This window comes from Cyrtonyx montezumae, unplaced genomic scaffold (genome assembly GCF_038088225.1).
Source record: "Cyrtonyx montezumae isolate F1298 unplaced genomic scaffold, pur_monq_1.0 scaffold_3, whole genome shotgun sequence".
NCBI classification, from domain to species: Eukaryota; Metazoa; Chordata; class Aves; order Galliformes; family Odontophoridae; genus Cyrtonyx; species Cyrtonyx montezumae.
In genome coordinates this window covers 134,613,169-134,636,889 of record NW_027072034.1, presented here as the reverse complement: position 1 = coordinate 134,636,889, position 23,721 = coordinate 134,613,169, and the positions used below count along the sequence as shown (strand labels likewise).

General features: G+C 35.5%; 1 protein-coding gene across 1 annotated transcript in view; it reads left to right on the top strand.

Moving 5' to 3' along the window:
* The window catches only part of DOCK4 (dedicator of cytokinesis 4), a 238,559-nt gene that overhangs the window by 77,337 nt on the left and 137,501 nt on the right, over positions 1 to 23,721 (top strand). Inside the window, exons 2-8 of the mRNA XM_065743464.1 lie at positions 4,913 to 4,996; positions 6,029 to 6,069; positions 8,372 to 8,427; positions 10,296 to 10,392; positions 13,493 to 13,641; positions 17,012 to 17,096; positions 18,725 to 18,876. Coding sequence (XP_065599536.1) covers positions 4,913 to 4,996; positions 6,029 to 6,069; positions 8,372 to 8,427; positions 10,296 to 10,392; positions 13,493 to 13,641; positions 17,012 to 17,096; positions 18,725 to 18,876 — 664 coding nt within the window. The remainder of the gene's footprint in view (positions 1 to 4,912; positions 4,997 to 6,028; positions 6,070 to 8,371; positions 8,428 to 10,295; positions 10,393 to 13,492; positions 13,642 to 17,011; positions 17,097 to 18,724; positions 18,877 to 23,721) is intronic.

Genomic DNA, 23,721 nt, shown 5'->3' with positions numbered 1-23,721 from the left:
TGTAAAGCTGCCCAACAGGGAGCATGGACTAGCAGTGACTTGGATGATGACAGGGAGGAAAGACAAAGTTTGTTTTGAGAAGCTGAACATAAGCTCAATCAGATTATTCCTCCTCTTTCCTCTTTTTCCTAATGGCAGCAGCACTCTGATGGGGATGTAATGTTAGAAACCTCTTCTCAGTTGCTCACACAGATTCTTATAGCAAAAAAGTGAAACTCATAAAAAAATGTCTTGTAATATCTCTAATCACATTCTCAATTGAACTGACATTCTGTTGTGTTTTTTATAAATAAGGATATTGAGGAAATATTAGCATTTTTTATTATTTTGAGCAGTTACTCAAGGATAAGTAATTTAATCCCAAAGAAAGAACCTCTGTGAGATGACCCTCTCCATGTTCTCAAGCCAATGAGTTGTTTCCTAATTAGGGTTTTGCTGCACCTGCAGTACCATAGAAATGCTGACCCTGGAGCTGCTTTAATATTGCATGTCATTGTAGATCTCACCATGATTTCACCTTCTATGTTAACTGTTTTTTTGTCTTATGTTGTTATCTTGTTTTCCCATCCTCTGAGTATGCTTTGGCAGCAAGAATGTATTTAACATTGCCAAGTTGGGTGTTGTGTTTTTGGCAGAGAATGTATCCTTCCACGAAGTTTTATTCTGGAGTTTCACATTTCCTTTTTCTCTAATGGCTGAGAAGTGACCGAAGGGGATGTCAGTTACTGTGCCTGTGCTTGAAATGCAAACAGGAAATTCCAAGACCTTCTGGTCCTATGGGGACAAAAATATGTTTGGGTGTACATGCTTCTGATCCGTAGCTTCTTGTTGTGGAACAGTGTGCCCGCTGGAGGAAAGGGCAAGAAGTTTGTCACATCAAAATCATATCACAGCTTTGCTAATAGCCCTGGGTCCCAACTGAGCTGCTGAACATCAGGGTCTTCTCTGAGAAGACTGAAGCCACATCCTTCTATGACTTCATTATTATCCTTCCCGTATTCTGCATGTGTACAGGGACTACAGATACAAGGTGTGAATAGCTGCCTCCTGCCTTGGTGTCAGTTCTGGACACAATTAGTAGAATGTTAGCTGAGGAATCTTATCTGTGCTGAGTTGCTCGCTCAGTGCAGAGTAATTCATCTGTGTGTTCTTGTGCTTTATTTAGAATTCTCTGCTGCTCTGCCCCACACTTCTCATTTGTTTGAGTGGCGTTGCTAAAGACAAATCTGACTTTTTTAAGCCTGACCTCTGTTAAACTCTGGCCAGAAACCTGCAGTGAATGTGCTGGCTTTGTGGTGCAGGTTATGCCCTCAATTCTTTCTTTCTTTCTTTGTCCTGGTACTCTGCAGGCTATCCTTGTAGTGGATATCTCGAGATAGAATTTTGTCTTCCATATGTGCTCTCAAATGAATTCTGGATATTTTCTACTGCATGTCAGATTTCAATCTTTTTTTCTTTGTCCTGGAAGTGGGTTTTTTGAAATCTCTTTTCAAAAAGAGAAGAAAAAAAGAAAAAGAAAAAAAATCTTTATCTGATCTAGTAACTAATAAAAACTGAATGTCACAGCTAAGTTGGATCATAACAATGTGACAAGAGTGACATTACTGTCATTCTTTTGTGGAATTTTAAAAATAAGACATCTCACAACTGTAATAAGACAAAGATTTTATTTGCATACTAGTTCTGCAAACCCTTTATTTCAGTTGTTTCATAAGTGGGAGCTATTATGGCAAACTTCATAACTAATTTTTGCTTCTTAGAAACTAGAAAGCTGACCAGAATGGCAGCAGGCATTCCAGTGCCATGGGGGAATTTGTACGCGTTTTAATGATAATTAGCTTTTTAAAACAAATCTATTTGTATTTAATAAGCTGTTTTCCCTTTTAGATCTTTGTTTAATAATTTATTGGAAAAATTCTTAGTTTGTAACTCTTAGACAAACATTTTCAATGGGAATATGCTTTCTTGCAACTATTAAAAGAACTTAAAAATTTATATACTTGATTGCGGTGGGGGACACTTGAATAGTTTCTTTTTGTCATAATGGGAATAGTAATTCCTTCTTAATTTTTACTTTGCCTGTTGACACTTTAAACTGTTGTATAGAATTTTGAAAAAGAAGCTGTCCAATCTGTGAATTTTTCTGTGGAATCTTTCTGCCTGAGTGGAGTTGTGCTTATCACCAATTGCCCCAACATCTGACAAGTGACACCACCAGTGTGGTGAAGATCACTAGGACTGCTTGTGTAGATGGCTGTCCTCTGCTATGTGCTGCAATATTTCCTTCTCTTTGCCCTCCTGTTGCTTATGGGGAAGGACACTGAATAGATAGGCAGCATCATACCTTGCCTGTGTATTTTCACATCCTAGGTTGCCCAGTACTGAGTTAAGATATCCCAGTCTTGATCTGTAAGATGTTTATTTCATTACGGGTATTATGCCAGTATGTCTAGAGAGCAGATGTGAAATGGATGGGGCCAGGCTTCTTTCAGTGGTGCCCAGAGCATGAACAAGGGGCACAAACTGGAACGTGTGAAGCTTTGTCTGAATATGAGGAAGAATTTCTTTGCTGAGGGTGATGGAGCTCGAGCACAGATTGCTCAGGGGGATCGTAGAGTCTCCTTCTCTGGAGATATACAAAACTTACCTGGATGTTTTCCTGTGCAGCCTGCTGTAGGGAACCCGCTTTTGCAGGAGCTTGGGCTCAGTGATCTTCTGAGGTCCCTTCCAATCCCCGTGATTCTGTGACCCAGAGCATCTCTTTTTATTTCAGTATGCATAGCTTTGGGTACTCTGTTTTTGTGTAAGGACTAGGAGAGTAGGAGTAGCACTAAACTGAATGTAGATCGTTCAATACACATGCCTTGAGAGAAAGAAATCTCACTGCTGCAAGTTCTGCTCAAATATCAGGCTCTCTGGGTCTAACTAGATGCATTATCTCAGAGGCTTTTTCCAAAGGGACCAAGGTAGACTGGGGTCCAGGCAGAGTGGATTTGGCAAAAATGTACTATTTTCTTTTAGAAGTGAAGGAAGTATTTTGTCTTCAGCATTTGCATGGAGCATTTAGTTTAGCCTTACACATTGCCAAGCAGTGACAATGCTTCAGAGAATTGAAACATCACAGGAAATAGGCACGTGTGCAGTCTCAGCAAAGTCAAGTAAAACTTGTGTGTACACCCGAGGATAAGATTTATGCTCTTAATTCCTTCTATCATGGCATGTGAAGGACTTTTAAAACTTCCTGCTGATTTTACAGCTAAAGTAATTTATTTCTGTGATATTAAATTAAAAAAAAAAAAAAAGTAATGCCTCAAACAGCTTGAGGGAAGATAATGTTGATTTTTTGTAGCTTTTGTTCCCACCTGCGCAGTGAGAGATTTGTCCAGTTGTCATTACTTACAGTTATTACTGAAACAAATTTCGTGCTACCTTTCAAAATTGGCATACCATCCAAAGCATTTTTTCTGAACTGCTGTGCACATTTTGGATTGTGCCATCCCGTGTAGATGTAGAACATATCCCATTGTATTGGTATTAAAATCTCAAACTTTGTGGCAAAGATTCACAAAAGTCTCTAAATGATTTCCGTGGCCTCTGACAGCTAATAGCTGCTGCTGCTTTAGGAGTAGTGTGACAAGGGCAGGAGGCTGCCACTGTGTTGTGCCTGAGTACAGTCACTGGCAGTGGTGGGGGAGACTCCAAGCAGAAGACCAGAGGCTAAAAGGGATTTTTGTGGCTTCAAATGTTGCATTTCCTTTGGTGAAAGACCAGTTGCTTACTTAGCACAGCTGCACCGACAGGCTTCCTTTTCTGTTTTACATTCAAAGGTTTGTTCCTTTAACCCTGAGTTGTTTTTTCACGTCTCTGTGAGATTTGTGTTTTCTTCTCTGGGTTGGTAGATATTCGATAGCAGCAAGACTTCTGTCAGGATACCAAGTGGTTTGCTGCGCTGTGTCTTTCCGATAGGATTAGAAAGCCATTTTCCTCTACAACTTCAAAATTAAACTTCAAAATGATACTGCAACTCACAGAATCAAAATCACTATTGCTTAGTGCCTTGGCCCGAGTGAGGCAGCTTTTTAATTCAGAATTTCAGATGTAACAAACATTGGGTTGAATGGCTGAGTTGTCATCTGGCATGTCAGTCAGTTTTTAGCAATTGTAGGAGGGAATTTTTTGGGCAGTTTTGAGGTATTTTGTGTTGGTTCTGAGTAAAATAAATAAATAAATAGCTGTCTCTTTTTTAGCACTTAGAGTGTAAGACTTAAATCTGGATTGCTTTAAGTATTTGGAAAGATCACTGCTGTGGTGGGTGCTTTTATTCTCCAGCCTGAGGTCGTGCCTGTGCATGCTCAGCTCTTCTGGTCAGCAAGGCTGTGTGGAGTGCGGTGCGTGCCAGTGGGCTTTAGTAAACAGACCACTTCAGTGTGCTTTGCTGTTCTACACTCTGACCATTTCCTCAGCTGAGATTATTGTATGGAGTGTTGGATCTACAGCATCCATTAAACTACTGAGAAATACGTCTTCCCTTTTGTAACATGCTGGTGGTACAGATGGCAACAAAAATATTGGCACTTTCTGCTTGCAGAGGTATGAGGTCAGCTATCTGCTAGTGGCAACATTTGGAATAAAACAGTTTCTGTCCTTGAGGGTAGTTATGAGTAACAGTATAGCTGACAGCTTTCTTCAGTACTAGCTTTCCATTCATGCATAGTAGGTCTTTAAGTGTTTCTTCATTTTATATGAATTCTGTGTTTTAAATATTCTGGTCACAGCAGTGGCTTAACCTCTTGACTCTTTCTTCAACTCTTTCTATTCTTAAATTTCTCTGCCAGTATATGAATTTTATTAAGAAGGAATCCTGCTTTATATTTTAATCATGCAAATAATCAAAACTTTCTGTCTGTTTCAGTAATAGCTGGTTTTCGAGGAACAGTCCCACATGGCCTCTCACTGGAGATTGGAGACACTGTTCAGATACTGGAGAAGTGTGACGGTGAGTTCACTGGCTGGGCTTCCACTGTTAATTAAGATTACTGTATTGTTGATTTGAACCCCTCTGCTATTCATTAATTTTCTTAAGTGAACAAATTTTTGAAGTCATCAATATAATACGGTCCAGTCCCTTCATTTTTTCATACGTCTGATGAGCTCTAATCCCTATCATGATTTATTACTATTCATCCTTTTTATTCAATCTCTTCATTTAGTAAACCTTCACAGAGGATAACAGTTAAAAGAGCAAGAAGCTCTCATTGTGATTCTTCTTATTTTTTGGTAATTCCCTGGGAAGCCCAACTGCCCTCAGTACCCCTTTGAATTCATTCAAAGTCAAAAGTTTAAATCATACAGAAGTGTAAAAATTCTTCTCTGTCTCTGTTCAGAGATAGTGAATACTAATATGGTTTTAGAAAATCTCCATGGCTAGTATAAAAGAGAGCAAGCTGCATTTTCTTCATAATCTATTTCCTTAATATGTTACCTGAAGTTATCTATCAAATGATTTTTTGTTCATTCATTAAGTAGGTGGATTTTTTTTGCTTGTTTGTTTTTTGTTTGTTTGTTTGTTTCATTTTGGGATGACATACTATTAATCTTGTAAGAAATTTTCCTGCAAAGGGTCTATCATTTCTGACTGGGCATGTTATGAATCTTGTATAGTAATACAATCAATACATTTGGATTATGAAGTCCAAAAATGATTCGTAAATGTTTACAATGAATGTGAATCTATTTCCTCTTTTGCATTAGACTTTCTGTTTAGTGCAAAATACATCTGGGTTGTGTTGTTAGAAACAGTTGGGGATACAGGGTAAAAGAGTAATTCCTGAAAGTAAGTGTGAATTAAGTCGTTTAAATATAAGCTAATTTAAACAAATTATCTCTTATTATGTGTAAAGTACTCTAAATTAGTGCAGTCTGACATCACTTCATATTAGTTGTATCTGTCCAAAAGGAAAAATGAAATCTGTTTTACATATGGAAATGACTTGCATACTTTGAAAACAAAAATCTTCTTTCTTTGCAGGATGGTACAGAGGATTTGCCTTAAAAAACCCCAATGTCAAGGTAAAGGTCAATTACAGTTTTGCACTTTGGCAAAAATGTATATTTACATTTTAAAAAGTTCATAGTCTCCATGTGAGTAGATATTTATCCTTAAAAGAAAACTGGAGCTCAGTGTTAAGTATATTATTGATATTGCATGAATTAGATTTGGACAATGATTACCCTTATCAAAGGCTCTTGTGCATTAGGATGACTTTACAAATCCAAGGCTCTGGCTAATTTTCTTTTAATCTGATTTTTAGATGCTAAGTTAAAGGGAAAAGACTCCTGAGAATGGAAACTGTAAATAATGATAGAAAAGTTGATTAACTAGACTGTACCTATGTTCTTGATGGTATATATTAGTTCACAACGGCCATTGGAGTATCAGTTGAAAAAAATGTGTATATTTCCATGTAAAATATATTTTGTTTTATTTTTCCTTGTTGTGTAGTCATTGATTTCCAAGGAAGGGGTGTAGCTGATGGACTTCACTGTTTGTTTGGTTTTTGTTGTGTTCAGGCTTGAAACATTGTGATATTCATGCATTTATTTTCCTCAGTATCTGTTCAACTTGAATGTGTTTTAGCTTTTCCTATCTTAAACTTTCTGTTTTCTTATTTTCCTATTGGCTTGCATCTGTCAGTATAAAGTGTTTTTTATATAGGAAACAATTTCAAGACTTTTTTCTTAAAACAAAGTACTAAATTCACTTGTTTTTCCTTTCACTCATGTTGTAAGCGTATGTCCTTTCTCCATTTCCCCCCGCCTTTTACTCTTCATTTCCAAGCCTTTTCAGCTGCAAACTAGGGCATGTAATATATTAATTTCAGAAGTTTCTAGGGTCTCCTATCATAGTAGACACTGGCTTCTTGTCCCTAAGCTTTCTGTCTCAGCTCACATAAATTTACTTTGCTTTGTGTGGAAGATCAATGTGAGAAATAAATCTAGCCAGTGTCTAATCCGACGTTTACTGTTTTGACCTCATTGATAAATATTACAATTTGATTTATAAGACATGAGCAGTTAGTATTTATCACATCTTCTGTGTTTTTTGTTTCAGTTCTTACCACATGCTTGCTGTCACAGTTTCTTTGTGGTCTGTCAAATGTGTTGATAGAAGTTATAAATAGGTTTTATAAACATGACTTGATATATGATGGAATGAGATAGATATTTTCTACTTTTGTAGAAAAAAGGAAGGCAAACAGTTTTCTGAATGGGATTTTTGAAGGGAGCCTCTCTAAAAATAAAATAAGAGTACCTTGTAAGTTAGCTTATAATTGGTATTGCTTGGTCAAGATTCTCCTGTTGTTATTCCGTCCGATTGGACTCACAGATAAATTATCTGAGGCAGCTGGTCTGCAGTACCCCTGTGTATGCACTGTCCTGATTTCTGGCACACTGTTACAAGTGCCAAAGCTACACATACTGCTGTCCTTGGGAGATGCTCTCCTGAACTACTTCACACTACTGAGAAGAAGGAGCGTTCTCAAGAGCAGCTGATATTGCATCGTAGATGCCTTTTTGTCAAAGGCCTAGTGGTCAATTGTGTTATAAGAAAATTAGACACCTTCACAGTGGAAAGCTGAACATAACTGGGCTTATAATAAGGGAGGGCACACTTATATTTTCCTTCACTGCATTATATAGCTAGTGGTAGTATATTATGTTCATAGCCAGAATTTGGAAGCTAAATTGCTTCATTTTGCTTACCATTATGAGTAATGAAGGTTAGTGTGGTGTATGAGCAGTCTGATTGCTGTGACACTGTTATCCATGCTAAAGAACAGTGGAGAACACTTAACTAACTTGAAAGGACCACTCCTGCCTGAACACTGGGGCTCTTTGGTATGCATCTACTGCACCTTTCAAGTTCACTGCATGGAAACTCCAAATAAGGTTTTATTTATTAATTTGTCTTTATTTATTTTTATTGAAATTCATTAACTTCATTTATTTTGCAAATGAGTACTGAAGAGATGTTTTTAAGATCCTGTTGGTAAAAGATTTCTCAGTGGGACTATTAGTAAATTATTTAGGATAAATGAGCTGTCAAGCAATCTTCTACATGCTTTACAAGTTTATCTTCTAATTTTCTTAAATATTAAAAGACTGAAACTCTACTAAAGGCATTTTTATTTCCTTTAGATCTGTACTGAGTATATAGCAAATTATTTTTTGTGTGTGCTTGTTGGTAATTATTTGGAGGACTTTTAATTCAGCATGTATTTACATATTTAATGGTGCTTTAAGATTACTGTCCAAACTTGCTAATAGGAATTTTTGTTGTTGTTTCTAACTAACTTATTTTGTTTTTTAGGGTATCTTTCCATCCAACTACATTCACTTGAAAAATGCATGCGTTAAGAACAAAGGGTAGGTTAAATTTTTGAGATTCAAATATTTAAACATGGTAATTTAATTATGCCAAAGATCATTTTTGAATGTGATGAGGGGTGATGATTTCATTATAATATCTCATCTTAAGCTTTTGGCCAGAAGACTTGAAATGGCTTTCCTTAGCTAACATGGTGCTCCTGCACGGTTATAAAATCAGTGTGTTAAATGCTTGAAGAATGTGTAGTACAGCTGGGAATATCAGTCTGTGCTGTCTAGATTAAAGAGAAAACAATCACATTTTCACTGCCTATTGTTAAGTTTGGTTTAGAAAAAGGTTAGTACCCTAATTAGAAATTATTCTGTACAGAAGCATTTTTTTAAGATCAGTTTTCTTTAAAGAGACCAGCTGTACCATGGCAGACTACTGACATTTTACAAAAACGAATGCTAAGATTATGTATCAATTCAGTGGTAAAGATTTCACCAAAACTGTAAAAGAATAGAGATATTCTTCCCTCACTGCCTTCCTTCAGATGATGAGAAGCGAATATCTATTCTTGATAATGACTGATCTCATTTCATTTTTAGAAGAGTTGAAAAAAAAAGGAAGAACAATTGGTTAAATTTAGTACAAAATTTTTTGAAACTGAAATGTTCCGAATAAAATGAAGTGATTTTTTTTTTTTTTTTTGAGATTTAATACTTACTTTGAAAGTATCACTTTTAAAAAATTATACTTGGCAGTAATGTTAACACAGTGTTTTCCAAAGTTTTACGTAATCTGGGAGTGTTCACATTTACGTAATGGTTTAAAACCTCTAAGTAAAAGCATTTATTATCAAATTAGATGGAGGCCTGAACAACAGGTGTAGATGGCTTTGATTTTGAGGGTTTGGATGGAAGAATGTGTAGGCCAGTGTTTCTTGATGGGTAAAAATGAACCATGGAGAATGTTTTATATAGTTAAATATTAAATTTGAAAGTATCATACTCGCAGGTGAAATGCAACTGTACTATAAAGAGTTGTTCACTACTGAGTTCAGTGTACCCATGGTTTATAATGTCCTAGGATCGTTTCTCCTTTGAAAGTGGTTGTAGATTAAACTGAAAGTTCAGTGAAATAAAATTTTTGTAAACTGTCAACAAAGCTTAAGTATGTTAAGAAAAAAATATTCTATATACCTTGACAACATGTACAGGGAGTTCAATCTTTCTTGTCTGAATTCTGTTATGTAGTTAGTGTTTCCTGACGAGGTGATGTACAGAGCACCAGGGCTGGGGGCTTTCTCATTATTATGTTAACTTGATGAAAGAGAAATTCTGTCATGTGAAAGATACTTCAGGCATGAGTGAAGACTTAAAATGTACTGTGTGTAGGAGCAAAGTGATAGTGATGATGGTCTATAAAGTGATGGTGAGATTTAGACTTTGGTCTTGATCAAACCAACTCAGCTTTTTCTTGCTCAGCACTGAAGAGTCAGGGGCTTACACTGTACCAATTTTATTTTCAAGTTTAATATACACATGCAGCTGAAGAAATGACATTCTCAGTCTTATTTCCATAAACAGATGTGTTTAAAAAGGGTGGCAGCAGTCACTGATTTGCAGTCTAAGCTGAAGTGGCAAGTTCATTTTGAAATCCTTTGAAAACCACAGGAATTACTCTGACATAAAAGTAGCATTTGATGTGCTTATCTCCTGGTAAAATGCTTGCCTTGACTTCTCTAGGACCAATACTTTCCATGAGGATTAAAGAAATGTATAAATAAAAAAGTCTTGTGGGTTGAAGGAACTTCCTTGTAATTTAATTGACATAGCTGTTGGCAGGAGGAAGTCTTATGTTAGTGACTGTACTGTGATTTGTAATGCTTATGTAATACCATGTGTTCTTCTGCATGTTTCAGACAATTTGAAATGGTTATTCCAACAGAAGATTCGGTTATTACAGAAATGACATCAACTTTAAGAGACTGGGGAGCAATGTGGAAACAACTCTATGTGGCAAGTACTTTGAATAAGTTGCTTTGATTGAATACCAGCTCAAAAGACCAGATATGTTGTTAAAATATAGTTTTTTCCTGCATGAAAAAAGGAAAAATGTAATTAAAGGTAGTGGACAATTTGTGATTCTCTTTTCCCGATGTATTTATTTGATTGTAGCTTTTTTTTCTTTTAACTTGTCTTTTGTGGTTTACTGCTTATCCTGACCCAATAAATAAGTCAAAGAACCTACAATTCTTATTTTAATGTATCTTTAAAAATAATTAAATATGGAAATGAGATGTCAGACTCTTTGACTGATATTATTGATGTACTTGTAGATTAAAAAAGCAGATCCAATGCATTAATAGAGGGTAAATGATCTTCTTAATAGTTGAAAGAGAAGAAGTAAAAAAAGTCTTAGTACCCTTTATTAATAAACAGTATAAAATGTAAAAAAGAACTGCATTTTTAGGCAAAGTGTTGTATAAACAACATTAAATTTTCAGTTACAAAAGTGTCTAAGCCATTTGATTCATACTCATTTTCTTATTGATTTTATTTTCTCTTATCATCTACACATTAATAAGTATAAAGGCTTGTCCATTTTACTTGACCAAGGTCTCTTGTATATGACACAGAGTTCAAAGGATGCCAGCTGTTGAGTCCTCACTGATAAGGAGAGGTGGAAGTGGTTCTTGATTAACAGTAATGAGCTAATTTTGGACCTAGCAGTTACATGCTTCTAAAGTGGTTTCTGGTACTTCTGCCTTATTACTTTTTCTTGCACTTCATATGTCTGCAGCAAAAGTCCCATGTTTCTCAATTCTTTTATTATTCTCATTATTCTCTTACTAACATTTCATCTCCCAGTCTTCTGCACTGAATCCTAACCGTGGCTTAGGCTTGACACCATGTGTACATATTGAATGTAATCAAAACCTTCTCCCTTGCATCTCCTTACAGTTCAGACCTCCGTGTCTTGATCTTAACTCCTTGCCGAATTGATGATTATGACTTGAACTGTGAGAAGCTTAGCTATGTCTTCTGCACTGTACTCATAGAGGGCCTGCTTCTGTTTTGTATTAAAGTCCACAAGTCAGGATGGTTCAGAGGCAGCTGGTCTGCTTCCTTTTGAGTGATGATTGTAGGGATTGTGCTTAGAGAGACTATTCAGAACCAAGCAACACTTCTGAAACCTGTAATCGGGACAGTGGCTAGTTTGCTTAGTTTAAGCTTTCCTGCAAGAACCTAAAAAATTTCATTGAGTTCAGTGTTGTCAAACATTGTCAAATTAGACTTCACAGTCGAACTAGTTAAGCAGTATGAACTGTTTCTGAGGTGAACTTCAGAACTTTATTGAAATTCCTCTAGATTACAATGGGAATTTTTTTCCTAACTGTCTTAAGCACATCTGAGTGTAATTGCTTTCTGTGCTTGCATATTAGAAAGGGTATTAGAGGAAAGGGAGCAAAATCATGATCTGTTTTAGTAGAGAACCAAATCTATAAAGCAAGCGTTGCTTGCACATCCACTCAGCACTCTGAGATGTAAGAAACTCTGACAAATGCTGAACATTTGGAAAAAAGGATGCTGCCTTGAAAATGTTATTTTGAGCTTCATGTTGTTGTGAAATACTAGCATGTCTCTTGTCTCTGCTAAATATTTTACCTCTGTAGAGCTTACCATCGCATATCGAAATCAAAGACACACAAGTTAGTGATTATTTGATTTATTTTCTTTTTAATGAAAGATTAAGTCTCTGTATCTAATGGAAAACTGTGAGCACAAGCAGTCAGCCTATGTAACACTTCCATGAAGACTTTTCAGTCTCTTGCTTTTAGACTCTATTTGCCATGACCTGGTTTTTCTTTTTGTTTTCTTTTACTTATAAAGTTCATGTATTCTATTGTTCTATTGAAGCTGACTCTTTTTCAACATCTTTGTTCTTCACTGCTCTTATTACTATGTGTTCAAAATACACTGATTTTCTTTTTTCATTTTTTTCCCAGACAGCTAGAAGAAACAATAAATCAGTGCTTATTTTAGTGAGCTTATGAAGTGAATGAATGTGAAATAAAAAAGGCAAATTTGTCACACAGCAGTGTTTTTCAGAGCTCATGGAATATAAAGTGTACTGGCAGGGAATAATGATGCTTCTAAGTGAATTTTAGCTTTTCATGGCAATTATCTAGCAGTAATAGCTGAAATTTGGTTTTATGTCAATTTTTCTTGGGAAGAAGTAAAGAGGAAATGAGTGGCTTAGGGTGGTATCTATTTTTTTAGCAAAAATGGGCAGAACGGGTCTGAATTTTCAATTTGTTTGTGATATGTCATTTAGTAGAGGTTGCAATAGTTTCCTCAAGCTACAGTTTCTTAGAAAATTTATATTAAGTAAAATTGCCTACAGTAAAGTGAAGAAAGAGTTAAAAGAACTTCTGCTGTTTGTGAGGAAACCATTATGGGAAATGGTTTATGTCATTAACTGGTATGTAATTAGAGTAGGAGGATGTGTTTTATTCATGCTCACGTATTTTCTTCTATTTTGCAGTTAGATTAAGCAGAACTGTCTGGAAGAGATTTCTGTCTATATTAATCTATTTATTTACAGTTAGATCATTTTTATATCCCTGAAAGAGTTAAAAGAACATTAATGCTGTATGATTCTGGGTGTGAATTCTAGGAGCTATTGCCTTTTGATTCCCTTATGTGTGTGAGTCCAAATGATCTTGAATTACACTGTCATGTTTCTGGTTTTGATGGAACAACATACAATGAAAATGCATCTGGAATAAAACAGTGCTGTGACATTCAGCAATTCTTTATTGAATTTTTGTCATATCTGTTACAATAATTAGACTGTGTGAATGTGTGGTGTTAGGAGTTTGAGAGAAATTTCGGAGTGTGGACAGTGCAAAGGCATGATCTGTGATAAGTCTTGACATGATTTTATGCATATGTGCATGCATACGTACAGGTGAAGAGGTCACAGCATTAGAGGGTGAAAGAGGATCATGACTAACTAGGGAAATAAGGATTGAAGGGTATTGATTTCCACATCACGTCTGTATTCGTTAGGACTTCCAGTTGGTGAAGATGCAATTCTTTATTTATCTCACAGAGAAATGAGGGGGATCTCTTTCATCGACTGTGGCATATAATGAATGAAATCTTAGACCTGCGAAGGCAAGTCCTTGTTGGCCATCTGACCCATGATCGAATGAAGGATGTGAAACGACACATCACTGCTCGTCTGGACTGGGGCAATGAGTGAGTAGCTATAATTGTAGAAAAAAATAGTGTAATCTCATTGTAATACCAGTTTTAGGCTTAATATAGAATGTTGAAATAAAGAACAGATTTATGACAAATGTCACTTTTCATGGATTTTTTCCTTCATTGTTTTTCTGTCCACTGTGTTTTAGCAGTGATAAATGACTTACAGCTTGCCTTCCCTTCTCTTCCTCCCTTCCGCTCCTCTCCCTTCCCCTTTCCTCGTATCCTCTTTTATTTGAGTGACAGATAAAAAGAATTAACCCAAGTTATATTTTCTTAATTTTTTTTTCCCAAAGAATGAAATCATGAAGATAACAAAATGCTTGATTTCTTTGATCATCAGGGATGTGACTGAGTCACTGTCCCTGGAAGTACTCAAGAAATATTTAGATGTCGTACTGAGGAATGTGGTTTAGTGGGGAAATATTGGTGGTAGGTGGGCAGTTGGACTGGATAATCTTGGAGGTCTTTTTTAACATTGGTGATTTTATGATTCATCTACGACAATAAATTTGACTTTGGAAAACTATGTGAACTAAAACAAAAAACCTCACTTTTATACTAATGAAATAGTATGTTTTTTGCCAGAATAGACTGATAACCTGATACAGGCTGATAGGTCTACTCAGAGCAGTGCTCTGTGCTCTTGGTTCTATAGCAAGCTTTTTTACAAAGTGTGTGATCCTGAATAGAATAACACAGAACTTGTGTGTGAATCAGCCTTTGAAAAATACAAGTACATTCCTTGAATTCCTTGACTGAAATATACTTCTGTCACTCCAGCTTTCAGAGTGGAAAGAAATGCTCTTGGTAGGAATAAGTATGATGTGGATCTCACCCTTAGCATTTATTTTCTCCCCACTCTACAGGTAGAAAGCCATCAAAATACTAATGAGGCTTTTTTTTTTTCTTTCTTTTTTTTCTTTTTCCTAGAATGTTGTTCTTTCACCATCCTTTGAACCACACATCATTCTCCAAATTCTGATACAGTGAATATCATAAGCTACCACTAGCTGGCACAGCTTTAGACTTCTATTTGCTCTGGGCTGCCCAATGCCTTTATGTTTTATTATTTTTTTTTTTTAATATATTTTTTGCAAGTGTCTACTGCAATGGCTACAGATTGTTGAAGTGTTGTATTTTATGATGTGGGCATTTGTCATCTGAAACCTTAACCCAGCTATCATATCTGGGCTGTATTTGAACCCATGTTGTCAAGCAGTTGGGCTCTGAGTTTTAAAATGATTCCTTTTACTTTCAAACACTATTCTGTTCTGAAACAAGATTGTTTTGTGGGACCACTTAGAGCAAAATAAAGCTTCTTCCAGCAGCAGAGTTCATTGTAATGAAGGAGACTCAACATGCATGAAAGCTGTAAATGTTTTGAAAAATTTCTTCTTCAGACAGAACAAGACAGTGAGAGTTGGTCTTTCCTCAGCTTTCTAAGTTTGTGAGTAGGAAGAGTAGTGCAATATTTCTTGAAACAGTTTTCTGAGACCAGATATTTGAACCCTCAGTTATGAATATCAGCAAAGAAAATCACTTTGCACCTACTTGTGTTTGTGTCAGAGTTACATCTGTTATGTAGATGCCATGGATACTTCTCATCCAGTTGTTTTCTTTCACTCAAGTGTGGTTTTGTATTTATTGTAGTAAGCAGCAAAAAGAATGCTACAGCCAGTTTTGTTGGACATCAGATTTTATTGGTCTGAGTTCATTTCCAATGCAACTTATCTTCCTACTGTGGCAAATCTTTCTTTCTTCGTTATTTGTAAAACAACCTTACAGTTATTTCACTCCTAAGGTCTTTACAAAATAAAGGGTATTCTGTTTTTGTTAATAGATTTATTTTATTAAGAATTTGATTTCCATAGAATTTAAGTGGATGAAGAGGAATTTATAGTTTTCTTCTAAATACCAGGTAAAACTGTTATTCAAAACCTTTGAGAGAAACTGTAAAAGCACAGCAAGAGTGACACAAAAGATGGTTCAAATATAATTTTGGCTTGATTAAATCTATAAAAAATCCCGTAATGAGCTCTAAAGATGTATTTTTGCCTAATGATGTCCAGTTTACTTTCATTCAGCATGAGTGAAAGTGATGCAATTGAAATCTTTCTATAGTGAAAGTACTTTACATCTAAGTGTGGAGCTTAAAAACAAAAATGAGTGCAGCCACTGTATACAAGTAAAGTTTACATAAATGAGTACGACTCTCATGGCATACTTTTTTTTCAATAAAGTGTGAATTTCAGTGTAATTTGATTCCAGCTTTTCAGCTTGAAAAAGATGGAATGGATCGTGTCAGATATCTTTGTATTCCCTACTATTTAATTACTATCAGCTCAGCAGGATAACGATTTTTGAAAAGTTGAAATAACTTCTAGCATTGAGATGCTGTTTCCTAAATCTTTTCTTTTGCCCATAGTTTTTTCAATTAAATTCTGACTAAATACTACTCAGTAGTAGAACTAATTGAATTTCAGGGAGTTCTGAAAGCACAGCTGTCTAAAAGCCTGGACATCTAATATAGTGGAAGAGCTGTTTGCTCAGAACTGTGGTGATTTCTGAAGTCATCAGTTCCTATTCTTTAAAAGCAAATATTTTTAAGTTTTCTAATTGGTCATTTTTTTTCTCCAAATTCAGGATGACTACCCCATATATGATCCTTATTACTTGCTGCTGAAATTATTACTTTATTACTTGCTCCAACCTTGGAGGCATTCAAGGCAAGGATGGATATGGATGGATGTGGCTCTGGGCAGCCTGATCTAGTGGTTGGCAGCCCTCCCCACAGCAGAGGGTTTGAAACTTGAGGTTGATCTTTGAGGTCCTTTTCAACCCAGGCCATTCTGTGATTCTGTGCTATGTTGAAAATATTTTTTATTCCTGTTGATTGAAGTGTATTTAATTATTTCATCCAGGAAACGCAGCCAAGCAGTTTTGATGCAGTGCAGTCCAAATTTAAAATAAGCTGACAATTCAACATTGTATGAATTTTCTTTTTATATTATTTTCTGCAGTTGTAATTCAAAATGACAATGCAGTGCAATTCACATTGTGTACTGTCCACAGTAGTACTAAGAATGGTACCCATTGCACATTGCCCACAGTGTGAAATAGAATTAAAAATTGTGGGAGAAGATATTCCATTCATGTTTCAAAGTGAAGAAAAGAGAGGAATCATGCATGTACTTCAAAAAAAGCCCCCTAACAAGTTTGGAGTACCAATTAGTATTTGCTTTGTTAAATGGAATGTTTATGTTAAATAAAGAAAACAAGTTAAATTTCTTAATTTATTTCCTTCATATGTAGAGACTAATTGCTAACTTTTACGGTGTCTCTTTCTCTTTTCCTCATGCAGACAACTGGGTCTTGACTTAGTTCCAAGAAAAGAATACGCTATGGTGGATCCTGAAGAGATCAGTATTACAGAGCTCTACAGGCTGGTATGTGAATATAATACTCTGTCCTTGTGCTGACAGATTACATACTGTGGTTTTCATGATAACTTTCTTCTACTTAATCAAAAGTACTTTTTTTTTTTTTGCACTGGAATTTGCTAATGCAATAGGTTTTACTGTGATGAAAGAAGATTTATTTTTAATATTTTTTTCATCCCTTCCTCTGCATGGGATGCTTTGATTTTATATCAAGTCTGACTGCACACATGTACATTCCACGTGTTATTTACTGACAGCTTTGTTTTCTGATATATCATTAAATTTGTGAGTTCTAACATGAATTTAATCATCAATAAAAGCTTATGAGACTCTTCATCATCAGTGCCTTAACTAGCCAATGAGTCCCATTAGATAACATTAGTGGAAATAAAATAACATACTTGTGGTGCAGGTATTGTCATAGTTAATCATATTGGTATGCTGATATCTTCTAGTACATTAATGTTAATAGCAGCTGAGCTACATAGTAAAGCTCTCCTTTGGGCTTGGAGGCCCGTCTTGTTTTACTTAAAAGAGTACTGGTATTTCTTACTCTGATCTTGTACCACGTGAGTACTAAGCATTCAAATTCATTTCTACAGGCCTTGGCTCATAGTACTATTGCAGCTGTAGTAGTAAGAGTTCTGAGCCTTACTTGCTTAAGACTTAGCTTTTATTTAAAATAAATTTTGTTTATACTAATGCATGTATTAGTGCAGAATATAGAACAAAAAGACTGATTGTGATAATTTGTTATGGAGCTGAAATTTTAATATGTTTGATAGTTTTTAATGACCTATTTTGATAATGTAAGATGCCAAGTCAAATAGTAATTCACTCACTCCAGAATCAGAATACCTTTGGGCACATTCAAAGTCATCTGTAATCTTATGGAATTATATTGAAGCACTAAATGATAAACACTGAGAAACCAATAACATAAGAAGAAACATACAGAGTAAGAATAATCCAGTAAATTAATGATGAAACTCAGGGAGTGCACTTTCAAAAATAAAGAGAAAAAAAGACCCAAAATAAGTTAGGTTTGAGGGCTAAGTAAATTATAAATATTGCTGTTTTATAATAGGTTTTGGTACGACAAGAGAATAACAGTGTAACCTTAATTGGTGATTAAAATGGTAAAGATATGAACTGTAAATTCAAATCAAGAGAGCTTAGTAACTTCTACATGATGTTCTGCCTAAGATTAGAAAATATGGGAGTAATTTTTTCCATTTAAAAATGCACTCTTTTGCCTAAGTGTTATTTGTGTGTTTGATTACTAGAATATTAGATCATTAACTATTTAAATCATCTATGAAATACATCACAGACATTAAAAATGGGTTGGAATTCTTGGAGTAGACAAAAAGTAAACTTCTAGAGATTACTGCTTTTCCCAGGGACAATTATGATGCAGTGTAACATTGGAAAAGTGGCATCCTTACTTTCTTCTTCTCAGATGAAGAAAAAGAATATTGAGAACAAAGCAGTATTACAAATCAATACTGAATTAAAAGCTTAAAAATTGAGAATAAAAAAGTAATCCAGTATTGTATTTTTACCTTTTTTTTTTTTTAAAGATCTTTATATTTAATTCAAACTGACTGCTGGTTTTTTTGTGGTATGTTTAGATGGAGCATCGTCATCGAAAAAAAGACACACCAGTACCAGCTAGCAGCCACCATCTTTTTGTTCAGATGAAGAGTCTAATGTGCTCCAATCTGGGAGAGGAACTGGAAGTAATCTTCTCACTCTTCGATAGTAAAGAAAATCGACCCATCAGGTAACGTTTGATTTTTCACTGAGATACTGATTTTACATTGTCAGTGTGCACTGTCTGTTTTGATCTTGGTAATAAATTTCACTTTAGAAACAAGCGAAAGATTGTTTTGCTTTGTCTTGTAATCCAGTTCCTATACTTAATATTTGTATCATTTTGGATTTAAATAATATATTTTTCTCCACCTTTTTTCTTATTTCACTTTTCAGCTGTTTTTACTTAAGAGGGAATATATATATCTGTGCATACAGACTGAATATTAGTTTTGTGACTCAAAGGTCATTTTTTCAGTATCTCTATTTTCCTTTCTCCTAATCAGTGCACATTCAGACTTACAACTGTTGCTTGTTCTATAATATTTATAAGATGAATTATCCTTGGTACCTAGATGAAATCTTTTTATAAATAGGAGCCTGAGGTGCATGCTCTTAATGAAGTAGTCAAACCTGATCTCACATTTAGGGTTTGTTGGCTTTTTTTTTTTTTTTTCCATCTGGGTACTTAGCTTCTAACTATTCTGTTTGTCCTAGAGCTGAAATCCTTTTGATTTTTTAAATGCTCATTAGTTATTTCTATTCCTAGCATGTTTCTGGCCAAGAGAGAGGACCTGGGAATGAACAGGAACAGAATAATGATGCACTTAGCAATTATGATATATAGGGGGAGAGTTGGTGGAAGAGCCTTTTGAGTTCTGTATGAGATATAAGGCAGAAAGATTGGAAGAGCAGTGCCACACTAAATGCTCATGCACTGGTGATGGAAAACTGGTCAGAGGGCTCCCATTCAGAATTTGCTGCTGGCCACTACTCACTGTATTCTTTCTGTTTTCTCACTGCTGAAAGAACAGGTACTGGAAGCAACATTCCTCAATCTGATTTAAGGCTGGCTCCTGGAGAAATGAAAGACTAGACTTAAAACAAAATGCACTTTAGATAAGACAGAACATAAATGCACAAATAGAAATAAAACCTGTCACTGTAAGCTGCTAATTGGATAAAAAGTGTTATTCGAAATGTGTGCAAAGCCATGACTGTGTACTAATTTTCTTTTTACATATGTGGCAATAGGAGTTTGGAGCGCTAGACTGAGTATGACAAAATGGTGTGTGTGCTTTGTAGTTGTGCAAAATAGCTACCCACTATTTGAAGTAAGGTTATACGGAATAAATTGATTTTTATAGTTAATGAAATCTTTAAATTGTTAGGACGTTAGATGCTAAATACTGACCTGGCGTGCACTTTGGACATTAGTCACCAATAACAGTTTACTGCCATTTCTGAGAATTAAATGTGCATCAGGGCACATTTTCTGTGTTCATTTCAGTGAATGGCATAGCAGGTGATGGCTTTAGATGAGAGCTTCAGACCTTGACAGAAAACAATTTGAGTGTTATGGATTGTTGAAAACAAGGTTATGGCAGTAGTGGTCGTGTGAAAGCAAATGGATTGGATTTCACATTCACATGAAAGCACAAATTCTAGAGCTGTTTGTCACATGCTTGCTGTGATCTGACCTTTAGGTATTGATTCTTGACTCCAGTGTCTATTTGCAGCTATTTTATTATGTGTGAACTTCCTCATCCCATTTACTGACAAACCTTGAAGAAGTGTGTTGTCATGAATCCAAACTGCCTTGTAGAGCAAGGGAGGAATGACAAGATGAACTTTGTGAAAGCTGTTTGTTACTATCTGTAAAACAAACACGCACACCTTAACACCTCTCCTACAAATTAAAAACCCAGGAAACAAGAACTCCCTAAAAACATGGAAAAAGATGAAACTAAGGGAGTTTTCACAGGAATGGGTTTAATTTCAGGGTATATATGTAGCATACCATGAGGTGGAGTGCAGATGTATCCAAGCTGTGATCTTTGTGGACTAGATATGCTAGCAGCATAACCATGTTGACCAAGAATTAAACCAAGGCTGGTTGGTCTCACTGACATGGCTTTTGTGCTCTTGCTTAAAATGTACATGGCTGTGGTGTCCACGCCTACTCTATATTTCAGTCAGTTGGCTGCTTGTTAGAGCACATGAATTAGTGTAAAGTCTTGTATATGTGTGCATAGCAGTATGGTATTTCAATCAATACAGATCAGCAGGATATTTCAGAGATCTTTATGCCCTGGCTGGACCTGACTTGTGCAGGCAATAAACTGTGAGGAGATGATGTGTGAGAAGAGACTGTGTGCACGATCATCAGACGCTGAGCTTTACACCCTTGAACGAAGCCAAGGCCTACTGACAGTGATAGAAGTGTGAGCTGCAAAGTGTGATACGTGGATGGATGTCATCTGCTAATTTTGGATGATATTAGCACATCAAAAAGCTGTGTTTAGCATCACCTTGAAGTCTGTCACAACAGACACCTGGGTGTCACCTGAGTGATTCATTTGTTGATTTCCTAAGTCATTGCTAAGCAGCCCACAAGAAAAAAGCAGTAAAATTACTAGATGAAACTCCTGTTTTTAGCATAGCTAAAAGAAACCATATATGGCAATTTGTGTCCTGAAACAAAATGATGTTTGGCTCAAAGTAAAAATATAGGAATATACATAACTTACAATATGTCTTCAGTTTCTTGATTATGATTTTAGAATGGGGGGTTTCATTTCTTTGGGATATTTTACTTTTTACATAAATTTTAGTTTTGCAAGCACTCTGTGTGTACCAGGCTTTCCTCAAGTGGTAATCCTGCTTGTTTGAATGAGACAGTTAGAATGCATAATGTTAAGTACAAGCTCATAGGTAGAATTGCTCCAAAAATGTGGTTTCATATAGATTACAGTCTGGTGTTCGTTGTCCAGTTGATGTGAATATACACAAAATGAGTGATCTTTTTTTCCTCTTAAAGAACAGAATTGAGATTTAATGATAGAATTTCTGTTCTGATATTTGTCTATCTTAAGACTACCTCAGCTTCTTATCAGATCAGCCTGCAAGCATATGGTCTCTGTATATACTTATTTCACTTTACTAACCTCAAGTTCATGCAGTTGAAGTAGCAGTTTTAAAAGACTGTTTGGGGACTAGAAGCAATATTATCTGTGGTTTTTTTGTTGATTATTTTTTCCCAAAACAATCTTTATTTTATGTCTGTTTCATAAATTCAGTGAAGTTGTCTGTGCAGAAAAGTTTGTTCAAATATTGTTAGTAAAATGAATTGAAGTTGTAGATACCAAAATGAGACAAGCATCTACAGAATAGTAAGGCAGGAAGTTTGAGTCTAGCAGCTTTCCTAGTCCAATTGCAGACTAGTGCAAGAAAAAGCAGACTGCGGGTAGGATGCTCTAGTCTTAAACAATGAACGACATTCAAGAAGGAATGCAGTGTGTTCTATCTCCAGAGAAGCAGACTCTACAACCTCTCTAGGCAGCCTCTTCCAGTGCTCTATCACCCTCACAGTTAGGAAATTTTTATCCTTTTCAGAGAATATACGTGATACTTTATTATGACATATATTAATCCATTTTAAAATGATCTAAATCTATTTGTATACTGCTGCAGAATTTTTACAGAACATTTTCATTATATTTTGAGTGTTTAAAAATTTTTGATAAGAGGATGTAACTTATTGACGTGCATAGAACAATATATGATCTTATCATCTTAACAGAATTTACAGCTGTTGATTTTTTTTTTTCTGATCAACTGTGTTGTGAAATCGTTCGAAACAGTTTCGTTTTCCTCTTCCTTTATTTTAAACCTATCTCTGAATTTATTAATAATGTGGATAACGTGCTGCTGTGGAAAGGTCTGTGCTTCAGGGAAGGAAAAAAAAAAAGGGAAGAGAAGGATACTTGATAACACAGGAAAGCTATAGCTGAGCTTCATATTGAAGTACAAGAATAAGGCTGTCCTTAGGACATTGTAAAATTGTAGTTTTCTGAGACAATATTAAGAACTGCTCATATTTAAAATATTGCCATTGAAAGTGATGGAAAATGAAACTTTGTTGTTGTTGCTATAGATTCTTCCTTAAAAAAAAAGCATACCATAGCAGTGTGTCAGACCAAGTTACAAGCAGAAAGCACATTGTGTTAACAGGTCTTGCATTTGACTTAGTGGGGTTAGGATTTTGTCTATTAATAAAATATAGCTTAGTGATGTGTAAAAAGGAATATTGGTTTACAAAGTAAAAATAAAAACATAAAATGGAAAACTGTGGTCCTGAATATCAGCACACAGCTTTTGTCTAATTCCCGTGTCCCTTATGGTTTGCCATAGGAACTAAGTTCAGTATGTCTCCTTGGTGGGGCTGGATTCCTACACTGCACTGTTAGCCACTGTTTGTCTTGTAAAGACAACCGGATGAGGAAAAGGTGAATACTGGAGATTGTAATTCCCTTTATACAATATTTTAAGGATGACTGCTCTTGCTTAAGAGACGATCCAGACTCCACAAAAGATAGGGTGTGCAAATCTGAATATTTTAAAGCATAGCAAGAAGCTGACTATAGGCCTTTGTTTTCCAGAAAAACTTAACGTGTTAATATGTTTTTCAACTACATCACAAATTTGTTGCTCTTAAAAAAAAAATTAAATTAAAAAATTAAACAAGCAAAAACATCCAGGGGGGGGTTTACCACTCTTCATATTTAAATTCAGTATATGATCTTCGTCGCTTTTTCTGTCTCTAATTGATTGTGCTTAATTAGAAAACGTGTATAATATCTTACCCTGTGGGAAAGTCTGTAATCTGAGGGAAAAGTAAAAGAAAAAGGAAGACGCTTGGTAACATAGGGAAGGTATGATTTAATTGCTGAGCTTTATATTATAGTGCAAGAATAAGGTTGTCCTTAGGCCATAGTAAAACTGTAGTTTTCTCAAGCAATATTAAGAGCTGCCT